This window comes from Anarrhichthys ocellatus, unplaced genomic scaffold, assembly GCF_004355925.1.
Source record: "Anarrhichthys ocellatus isolate YVR2014 unplaced genomic scaffold, GSC_Weel_1.0 scaffold24, whole genome shotgun sequence".
NCBI classification, from domain to species: Eukaryota; Metazoa; Chordata; class Actinopteri; order Perciformes; family Anarhichadidae; genus Anarrhichthys; species Anarrhichthys ocellatus.
Genome location: NW_022280054.1, coordinates 3,919,124 through 3,930,917, shown reverse-complemented (window position 1 = coordinate 3,930,917; position 11,794 = coordinate 3,919,124). Strand labels below are relative to the sequence as shown.

Sequence of the window (11,794 nt, the reverse complement as noted above, 5' to 3'; positions counted from 1 at the left end):
TGGGCAGGTAGACCGACCGGGTAGACAGATTGGGACCCGGGTGAGTGGAAGAAGAGGAAGGTGATGAGATTGAAGGAGAGAAGACATAGGGCCAGAGGTGAGGAATGGAGAGGCTCCATAAGAGGAGTTCAGAAAAAAAGATACAAAAGATCAAGAGGAGGCAGATAAATGAAGGCAGAAGGGAGTGGAATTTAGGGCGACCTTATTTTAGGGCGACCTTATTATCCAGCAAAATGACTCAATTAACACTTACAACCTGACTTAATGAGACACACTGATAATTAGTATGCAGGTTGATGTGTATCTACATAAGTAATGTTGCGTTATGTGTGTGTGATACAAGAGCAAGAGTTTGATACAGGCAATGGTTATTGGTATCTAGTTTTTAAGTGTTTAATTATTATTTTGTGTTGCTTGTCATTTCATGCATTTTTCTTGGTTTTGTTGCCAGTTTGACAGAACAATGAATGAAACACTTATGGTGAAGACTACTGTGTGAGTTGGAATAGCTGAGCACAAGCCTGGCTTTTATGGAGCGTTCAAATTCTACCACCCTGCAGACAGAAACCACAGCAAACACTACAGGGATTATACACCCCTTTAAAACTGCCTTCATGTCTCTCTGTCTCACTCCGCTTTGGTCCTTCTTTTTCGTTCTTTCTTTTTCTCTGGCTCAGTATCCTTCTTCCTTTCACCCTCTCTTTCTTCCTCTGTCGCGATTTCTCGCTGTCTCCCTCTGATTTAATAAAAGTGGCAGCTAAAGGATTTACACTCAAAAGGAAATCATTCAGGGAGCCAGAAAAATAGAAATAGACTGTCTTAATCACCGCATGCACATTCGCAATCACACACGCGCATGCGTGGTTTCAGAAGCACCCACACAGAAAACCATTCTTCTCTTTATCATTATCACGGGGTTCCAGGCAGCCGATAATCCAATAACAGTTCACATTTAGCAGCCTGTTGTTCGCACAGACACATTCAACAGAAGCCCTGATTAACACTGGGTATTAACACATTTTATGAAGGAAAGATTAACACCAACTAGCAAAAGATACATTCCCTCAAAAGCTGCAACAACACACAATAAGACAATAGTGTCTTTCTGTGTTAGGTTTACATTATTTTGTAGGTATTTTTACTTTGCAATAGGCCGAGTTGGAAAAAGAAGAAGATGTTGGAAAGAGGAAGATGCAAAGAAAAAGTGTTGGTGATGGAACAACACACAAGAGTTGCATTTGAAGAGATAATGTAATGTCAGCATGCTGAATGCTAGGATCTACAGGTGGATCGCCAGGAATTGAAATTCAAGCATTACCATAACAGGACTGTGCAATCGGAAAGTGTTTATCAAGGTTAGGCTCTGAAATCATAAAGGGTATAGTCTTGAGGATCCAAATGCACACACGCTGCTGCTGCGCCGTAGAGCTACAGCATGCTCGTTGATTTTAAATGCGGAGTAGAACAAAAAGAAATGTGCAGAACGGATTACAATTGAATAGAAAAGGGGACACTCTGATGAAAAGTTAATTGTTTGCATCCAGGGACGTTTGTTGCATCTCAATCAAAAAAGCACACCGTAAAGATTAAACAGAGAGTATGTCGGCTGACCATTTTCAGCAAGACTTGCTAGGTTTTCTAACATAATGCTGGCAAAGAAAAAAAGATGGCAACACTGGACACAAGGCTGGATTTAGGTTTTTGTTTTCCTTTCTCCTGTTTATTTCCCCTGTAGCCCGCATGCATCTACCCATACTCAATGATGATATCGGAGGTCAGGAACTGATTGTATAATGAACTGTTGCCTTAGTAAATCATGAGAACATTATGTGTCGATAGCAAGTGCAAACTGAATGTCAGACAACCTATTGTGGCTTTCATAAATATAAGTTTTGGCCGAGTAAAGCGGCAGAGTACAGTGAAGTGAGCCGAACAAGGTACTGTGTAGGGCACAGTTCAAAGTTTAATTTTAGTACTATTTAAAACACATGCTGTAAGTGGTTAAAACACACCAAAACTCCTCTTCAGCTCATTGGCTGTTACTTCCAGCAGTGGATTTTCTTCAAGATCTAATGAATTGTGTGTTTACCTGTGCGCCCGTGTGCCTGTGTGTCAATGCAACCGCTTGATGGCACATTTATCTGACAAAGGAAATGGATGAGTCCTGTGAACTAATTACACAGCCGTAATATACTCATCAATATTTAAGGGTAATCACAGTCTTAACAGGTACAAATTACACCCAAGAAGAGAAGCATGACCCTGTGCCCTCCATATGTATTTCAAACAAAGCTTATGGACAATTTTGGCATGAACAGTATTACAATATGGCCTTGGAGGAGCACACAGTGAGCTATAAAGTGTCTCCTATAGGTCTCTAGAAGAATAAAGAAAAAGTCAGGGTCAAGAACAATCCAACTAATGAGAGCTAAATCTGGAATCTACTCTGAGTACAAAGTGCACATAGAGTAGGTTGAATTTAGAAAGTAGAGTAGAGTAGAATTCTGAGCAGCAGACAAGAGCAAGAAATGAGATGCAGTCAATCTCTCAATGTAAAGAGTTTCGAAAGTTCAGGTGGAAAATCTGTGCAAAGACTGCTTATGTCATCTGTTTTCTCTCTTTCTCTTTTTGATTCCTTTCTTGTTTCCTTCTTATCTGGTCTCCCTTCCTCCACACGTGATTCATTGTTTCTCCTCAACATCATCTCCATATTTTTCCACGTTCTCCGCCTCGATGTTACGAAAGGAACATCCGCACAAAGCCATCACTCTCACTTTAAAACACCCCGGGAGAGGCATGGAGCGAAAAACCATTGGAACATAAAAAAAGAAAACAAAAACAGAAAGAAACACCCAGTGGGACAGAGAGCCACGGAGTCATGCATGTAATTACCCAGTTGATCTCTCTGACAGACATTGAAATCAAGATAGAGAGAGAGAGAGAGAGAGAGAGAGACTTTGTTATGGAAATAGTCATTACTGTACTCTAACATCATGTGTTCTGCTCCTATTATAGCCACTATAGGGTCTTATGTGCTCTGATTAGTCCAACGCTTCCTAGCACAAGGGGGACACAGATACTAACATAGACACTCTCATGCACACATGCTCCTGGGAACACGCAAGTGTGCAACCCTCACTAGATCATACACACACCCCTTCACAGTCATTTGCATCCACACCTGCATGGATGCACGCCAACACACGGTAATCTTCTGGTTTGTCATAGCAATTCTCAAACGCAGTCATGTAAAAAGAGAAGAACAGATAAATAAATATAGATGAAACAAATAAAGGAAGAAATCTGAATTTGCGAAAAAAATACAGACAGACAAGGAGTAATTTCAATGACACAGAAAAGGTTTTTCTTTTGTTAGGAGGATTTGTGTCTATCCTAAATGTATGCTCATGATTCATTTTTTTCACTTGAATTCTGATGCTGTGTCTCATTTTGCACCACCCTTTATGACAGGAAATGGATTTCATCCCCCCTCACCTGTATTGTAATATCAGGTTGTGGAAAGGCCTTAAAACAGCACATTCTGACTGGGTGACACGTGCGGATTCAGATCCATGCAATTTGTGGTCTAGCTTGTCCTTATTGTCCATTGTGTAAGTGAGATGCAGTAGTTTTTAAAGTCCTACATTTGTTCTTTTTTGATGCTTCGTGTTGATTTATTATATTAATTTTAATGTTTCTTCTCTTTTTATACGATTTTCTCAGCTAACATTTTAAAAGAAACATTGAGAGAAGTTCAGAACTGTTGTTTTGCTTGTGTAATACAAATGATAAATCTTAAAGGAGTTATTTGACATTTTGTAAAATGGGCTTATTTGGTTTCTTTCCAAGACTGAGAAGATTGATAGTTGTCCTCCGTACGGTGAATATGAAGCGATGGTTAGCTTTTAGCATAAAGACTATACAGCTGGGAAACAGCTCCTGGCTCCGTCAGAAGGTAACAAATTCCACCCACCAGCACCTCTACAGCTCACTGACTTACACTTTATATATATGTGTTTGATACTTACAAGAACTTACTATTCCTGGCCTAGCGCAGTGACTTTCAGGAGTACGGCACATCATTTCTACACTTTTGGATTTTGTAGGGATTAAACAAACGAGATATAAAGTTTTAGTTAGTGCGCTGTAGAAGTTGTTGTTTTTTACTTTCTGACAAAGCCAGCTAGTTTCCATCTTTTTCCAGCCTTTATCCAAAGCAAACTGACTGGCTGCTAGCTGTAGTCTAAATAATGGTATTGATCTTTGCAAGAAAGTAAATAAATACATTATATGCACATTTTCTCATGAGTCTTTTAATTGAATTCACCACTGTTTCAAGGACATTTTACTATTATATATTCCCACTACTGTTTCTTTCATATTTTGTTACAATGTATTATTGTAGGATTTCTATATTTACTTTATTTCATTAACATTTACCTGAAAAAGTATCCAAGTGGGTATCTGCTTGAAAAAAAAAAGCTCTGAAAAAGTAATTAGATGTATTGAACATTGACCTTTAAGTGATGGTCATGCTTCACACACACACACACACACACACACACACTCACACACACATATACAGATATAATAAACCCTTCCAGTTGTAACAGGTTGCAGGTTGCTCTCTTTGTGGTCATGAAAAAAACAAGGTTACTCTCCACATCTTGGGCATGCCAACTCCACAGGCGACCATGCAAGCAAGGTTATTAAATGGACCATCTGTCACTGCACACACACACACACACCACACTCCACACTCATGTGTGCCTTATTATGCATAAACACGCATGTGTTTGAAGACTTGTGCGAGTTCATGAAAGATAAAGTACACACACACAGAAATCAGTGCACCCAGACCGACAAGGTTGGAGGTGTTCATTTGGGTCTTTAGGCTTCAATAGATTTTAAATTGTATCTATTTTTTCCTCCTGCATTGCAGAAAGACATGTGGACATTATGCTACAAACGATGCAAGGTTTTAGGCCAAGTATGGTGTTGCCCTTCAATCAGTGTGCGCGCATACACACACACACACACACACACACACACACACACACAGACGTGCTATAGTAGGCTACAATATGTAATACCAATCATTTTTATTTTTTTGTGACAATTACAAAATTTAAATCCTTGTGGCTGGATTAATTTAAGAGTTAAAATGAACCATCACCCTGTCTCCCTTTCCTCATCAGCTACAAGACAAACAAACGTGACAGATAACCATGACAAAATAAGATGATTTTGTGCTCTTTAAATCTTGATATTAAATCTAACCATGGCATTTAAATCTGCATGTTAATTTGGCAATGCATATACAAGACACAATATCATGTTTTCTAATACAATTCTGATTCCCCCCCACCTCACTTTACCCTTTATTAAGTTAACTGTTTATTTAATGGTAGCATGGATAGCATTTCTAGATGAGTGGTGGAGCCCAAGTGGGAAAAGTAAGAGTAAGAGCTGTCTGGATGCTGCTTGGAGGCTGGCAGCCTTGAATCTTGTTAGCAGCTAGCTCTTCACCTGTGATATTGGTGGTGGATTGTTTGTGCAGATTGTTTGTTTCATGCTGTTTTCCACTTCTATATGCCTTGTGATTTATGCATTGTTATTGTCTTGAAGAGGACAGACAAGCTGTTCAAATGATCTAATCTGACTTTCATCAGTCCTGATCCAAACCATTCCAATCAACTATGAACACCTTTGCAATCAAAATTAATTTATGTTTATTAATCTAATGTTTGCATCTTACAGGTCTGTGCAGATTGCATGTTCCTTGTCACTCACCAGGTTAATCCTAGAGCCAAGTGAGAGCACAGAACAAGAGAAGATGCAATAAATGTTTGTATGCATGTCATGTTACCTCGATGTCACAGGAGTACAAATCCTGAGCCAGTCAGAGATCTTAGCCAATTCGTTCTCAAGCTTTTTGAAGAAGTTGTTGAATTAACTGAACTTTTTCTCGTCAAGCAGAACATCTTGGACTGGATGTTGAGGGAAATTTGGTTCTGCTTACATTGTTCCTTTATTTTCTTCCAGGAGTTGTTAAACCCCTGGACCACACTCCATGACTGCTGCATCCACTTTGCAAATCTTCAGTGCTTTTCCAATTGAAAAGTATGCCAAAAGCTGCTGATTTTGGGGGAAAGACTTTCAACACAACTTTGGAGGTGGTGGTAAGTGGAGTTTTACATGTTGGTATGTTGAAATAAACTGTGTGGCTGTACAGTGATGCTAGTAGAGTAGTTCAAAACACATGAATTATGATACATATCAAGGGTATTTTCTCCTTCTCGGGGCTTTGAAACAGCTGTTCTCATAAATGCTCTGAATCTTAACTTACCGACCCTGAAAGACATCACATCCACAGCAAAGACCTTGATGACTTCATCCTGACATGCACTAATCTCATCTGCCTTTCTTTTTCTCTCCAGAAACTCAAGTATGCCTCGCCATGCTGAACCACTTGCTTTCGCTTGACCTTAAGTCTCTTGTGTCTTCAACTCTGCCGGCCAACAAGAAGAAAAGAAGCGGTTAGTGACAACAGTACAGCATAGTCAGCTCAAACATTAGCAGTAAATGGCTTTCCACAAGCTATCAGAAATTGTCTGGCTAATTAAATGCTATCATGTCTGTGGTTATCGACTCATTCTGTCGACCGAGCCTTTTCCAATCTGGTTGTGAATGTGTTTATACTGTTGCTGACGAACACATTTGTCTCAATTTCAACCACTGCAGATGTAAATACAGCGGAATTATGAAGCCATTTTTCTTTTGTAGCTTATCGGCCTATCATACGCACTCTTAACCTAACCATGACTCACTGTTACACTCCATTTACATATCACAGTTATGTATTGCATTATCCCTACCACACTCATGTATACACACACACACACACACACACACACTGCTTGTCTACGTTGTTAGCTGTGGCCCCTTGTGAGTTGTGCAACTTTATGTATTTTGACTGTGGGAGAGATATCGTCCGTCTCACAGCTGCTCTGTTCCACACTTACACAACACAACAGCTGTCTCTTCACTCTTCCTGCCCTCTTTCTCTCATTATTTTCTTTAACCTCTTCTGTGATCCAATCCCATTCTCTTTCACATTTCAGTACATTCCAGCACCCTTTAAAATGTCAATAAGCAAACAATGCTTGTTTGCTAATGAATTGTATGAATTTGATCAAAAGTCATTGCCACTTTGTCCTACGAGTTATGAAATCCTTTCGATGCTCCTTCAATGTCTTTGCACGATGTGTAAGATGAGGACATGTTACACCTGATCACCTCATGTCTTGTTCTACGTCTCCTTTTTATCCATAACCTATTGATTTTCATCCCTATAAATAATATGCTGTTAAACCTGATACTGTCATTTCTGTCTTCTTCTCTCTTTTCTGTCCATTTTTTTTCTCCTCAACCCCATTCTCGTTCTTTTAGACTTTGTCCTCGACTCTCCTTACTCTTCTATCATTCCTCCTCTCATTCTTTTCATCTTTCTTGCCAAGCCTTTTCTCTTCTTCTCTTGAGTCCTTTAAATAACCTTCCTAAAAGCTCTCTTATGGGTTTATGTGCCTCTTTGGAATAAAACAGAACAGTGTAATGATTAGAAGCTGCGGTTTATGGGAGCATTCGTGTGCGTGTGTTGCGTCTTCTATCAGCAGGGGGCACTGCTGCTTCTTAAATAGACTTGTGCGCCGATGATAGCAATATTTCACAGGAGGCAGGTTTCCTAATACAGTAATTTTAGTGCATAAAATTGTTACTGCAGGTCGCATTGTTAATTGAGGACATGTACCGGTCAGGATACCCCATGATGTATTAAGATCTGGGCAGACAATGTGGTGAGAGACTTCAAGACTGTAAAATTCAATTAAAATAGTTTGAGAAGGGATTTTCATCACCTTGGCTCACGTAGGGCTTCAGAGAAGCAGGTGGACTATAAAGTGAAAATTGCATATGTTTTAATTGCACTTTATCTGCATTTGATGTAGGTTAATTTAGCTGTAATGATTGTCAATATACAGCCATTGATGCAGTCAGCAGAATAAGTGGCATTTTGATGCATCCACAAGGTCTAATAAGTTACTTTTAGTTGCCCTTGTGCACATTGGAGATCATGATACTGTGAGGTTAGTGGGAAGGCATCATCCACATGCAATAGCAGAGATACTAGCCTTATGTTAGTCTTTTAGTTAATTTGCAGAATAAGCAAGCAAGATGACCCAAAATGAAAACCATTCCTAAACTTTTATCCCCCCCCCCCCGCTGGTAGCATGTTTCCCCTTTTATTCTGAGTAATGCATACATTTGTGTTGAAATTATTTTCAATAAAAAATGAAATACTACCCTTATATCACTAAACCAAACAGACTTCGGCTGCACCCTGTGGAGTCTGAAGCCCACCTTAAACATATCTTGCTCCTGTGGGTGTATTCATTTGTAAAATGTGTAGAACTAATAATGTAGTTGTTATGTACTTCGAATGTCAGCCAACAATATGCTGCAAACATATAAAAGATTACAATTAATTATACTCGTCATTTTTTTGACTCCCTGCCTCTAATTGTTACATCTTGCCAACCAATAATTTATCAAAGGCCTAGTTATAAACCCATATAATCGACGTATTTACCACTTTGTTGGATCAAATGTTCATGTGCATTTTCAAAAGGGAGATGGATCTGACTAAAGATTAAAATTGCACCCAATGACAGGCAGGAAAGGGAAACGGGAGAAAGATGAAGCGAGAGACGTGTGTGGGTTAAAATAATCCGTCGCTCAAAATGTAGTTCAGATTTCCGATAGTCATGAAAGCACCGCTTTTCCAGCGTCGCCTGGTTTCCCAGAAGCCTCCTCACCAGGAAGTGGTATGCTGGAGAGCTCTGGTTATGTTTTGACAATGATGGAGGAAGAAGAATTGGAGTTTGCTGAGGATTTGGAGGCTATATTGCATCTAACCCCAGAGGTGCAACAAGCCATTGAACAGGTAGCCGTTTGACCTCGTTACCTTTGCGGGTTTTTAAACACTGTTCACCGGGAGTTGCTATCAGACCATCTGTGTTATCAGGCTAGCTGGATGTGACACTAACGTTACTGTGTTATGGCCGCTAACGACAGCTTTAAAATATCGATTATACTATATATATACTATATAAACATCGTTTAGCTTAAGAAACGTTTGTCGGGTAGTTTAACTACATATTAGGGTGACGTCAACGTTAGCTGGAAATAAAAAATGCGTTACAAAGCTGAATGTACCTGTTACTGTCACTTGTATGAGGCTTTCATAGTGAATGTTAGGAAAACATTAACATCTGTAGTTATTTATACATGACTCATTTAACGTTAACAACGTATAGCTATATGTACAGGTTGTCTGTTATGTAATGACCGTTGAATAACGACGACGTTAGCCAGTAGGAGTCATTAAGTCATCCCAATGAATACACCATTAAATATTCAGTGTAATTGTGTCTGTCACTCTCTGACTAACTGTTTTTTTGTCCCTTGTGAACAAGGTGTTTCCCAGCCAGGACCCGCTGGACAGAGCAGACTTCAATGCTGTAGAATACATCAACACACTGTTCCCCACCGAGCAGGTACACTGAAGTGACACAGAAATATCTGCAGCCAGACTCACCCTGGTGTCACGCAAACTGATCCATTTTAGTGTGAAACCTAAAATAATGTGTTTTTTTTAAATTGTATATATGGTTTATAATATACTTAATACATATACATGTCGGTGTGTATACTCTATCACCATGAGAGGTCACTGTAGTTTGTGCTTATAAATAATAAAAGGGCTCCTAGTAGTCTGCATGCCTTTTTACCTAATTTGATTGTGTGTGTGGTTATTCAACAGGTGAGGAGTTACACATGTAGATATAATAGAACATCTTTTTTATAATTTAAAGCAAAGTAATCAGCTTGTTTAAGCACAAATGCATTAAACGCTACAAAGTATGTATTTCTGTACAGATGTGTTTTGTTTTGTGTAAAATATAGGGTCCACAGCACAACATATTAAAGAGCAGGATCATATAATAAAGTGTATTACTGATTAGAAAGGTGTTTGGTTGTTTATTCATCCATTCTCCTCTGTTTGTAAGGTTGCTTCATGTTTCCCTGATTTCTTGTCGGTGTGTCTCCCCTCAGTCTTTGGCTAACATTGATGACGTGGTAAACAAGATCCGACTGAAGATCCGGTGAGTCGATGTCAACGACTTGATAACGCATTTCTTACTTTTGTCTGTACTTTACCCTCAGTCTGACTTTTGTCATCTTGTGTAACATACGCTAGGCGCCTGGATGACAACATCAGAACAGTTGTGAGAGGCCAGACCAATGTGGGCCAGGATGGCAGACAGGTGAGTCGAGCTGAAAGTCATCTGGGGACCTATGGTCATACAAACTTCATCAACAAAACTACTTTTTCTGCAATGACGATCACCTTTCAGACAGAAATATCACATTTCTTTTATTTTAGATACATTTTTCATTAGGTGTCGTACTTACAGAAGTTCTTGAATTATATTATTTTGTTATGATGATCACTATAAACAGATTCTGCATTCATATGCAGATTCTGTAGGCCACGGGACAGGATTTTGACATCGGAAAAGTTCTGGTTTCCACTTGGAGACCAAGTAGTAGTGACCAATGACACGTGAGCAGGGTTTGGTTGGATGCAGGTAAACAGACCGTGTGGAAAGTAAATGAAGTGGAATTGGCTAAAATGCAATCTCTGAACCCACCGGCTATTGTGTGACGATGTAAACACTGAGCAGCACACAGAAATGCTGGCTGTACCTGACCCCAAAACATATAGCCCCTTGCCCCCAGAGGCTTATCTGTTATGAGTTATTCACAAAGGCTGATCGATATTTGTGTTGGTCTTAGTTTGTAAACAGTATTGTTACTCACACATTATTGTAGAAACATGTCGACTTTGCATGTCCTGATGGGGGATAATGGGGGAGATTTCCAACTACTTTTGCATATTTTACTTACAAACCACCAGACCTGTTCATCACTTGTGGTGCTCAAAACAGTATCCTTAGAATAGTGCCACTGGTTGCTCCCAACTCAGAGTCAACCCGCTGGTCTGCTCATTCCGCTCTCCACATTGCTTCCATGGAAAAGGACAAGATGACTCAGAACCATTCCAACTGCTCAAACTGCCCCTCTCCACGGAAATCACGTCTGGGAACTATATTCTTGTATGTAAATACTTAAACTTCTTTTAAACCCAGGCTTTTGAGTCTTTGCCTTTTCTTGTGGAAGGATGACGGAAAAAAAAAACTGCCCTCGCTGATTCAATCCAAGTCCTCACTCTATCAAGGAGTGGTGGCTTTAAGGGAATGTGACACCTGACGGGTGAGTCGTGCACGTTGTGACCAGTTGACATGATTAGGTGTGCGTTGTCGTCAGAGTGTCTGGCCTGGTGGCCCCGTCTTTCCCAGTTAGCTACCGTTTGGTAGCGGAAACGCTCCAAATCCCCTCCAGACCAATAACATTATACAGTCGCACACAATCATTTTAGTTTGTTTTTCCAACCCCACAGTGCCATTCCAACATTTCCAGAGGGAAAATCCTTTCTGCAGACGGAAAGACGGGAGAGGTGTACATTTCAAGATGGCGATTGAAACATAAAGACTGCAGTAGAATAAAAGCAAAAGATCAGCAATTTAGTAATTTCTGCTGTTGACTGAACTCACTCACTGAGCTAAAAGCAATCCCACGGTTGAAATCCTAGACGGCAACATTTATGCAGGAG

The 11,794-nt window shown here is 39.8% G+C and overlaps 1 protein-coding gene across 1 annotated transcript in view; it reads left to right on the top strand.

Annotated features, from left to right (window-relative positions):
* The first annotated feature begins 8,864 nt into the window (after positions 1–8,864).
* The window catches only part of vps53 (VPS53 subunit of GARP complex), a 24,717-nt gene continuing 21,787 nt past the window's right edge, over positions 8,865–11,794 (top strand). The window contains exons 1-4 of the mRNA XM_031860567.1: positions 8,865–9,001; positions 9,534–9,614; positions 10,174–10,223; positions 10,319–10,385. Of these exons, the coding sequence (XP_031716427.1) occupies positions 8,885–9,001; positions 9,534–9,614; positions 10,174–10,223; positions 10,319–10,385 (315 nt within the window). The 5' untranslated portion in view covers positions 8,865–8,884. The remainder of the gene's footprint in view (positions 9,002–9,533; positions 9,615–10,173; positions 10,224–10,318; positions 10,386–11,794) is intronic.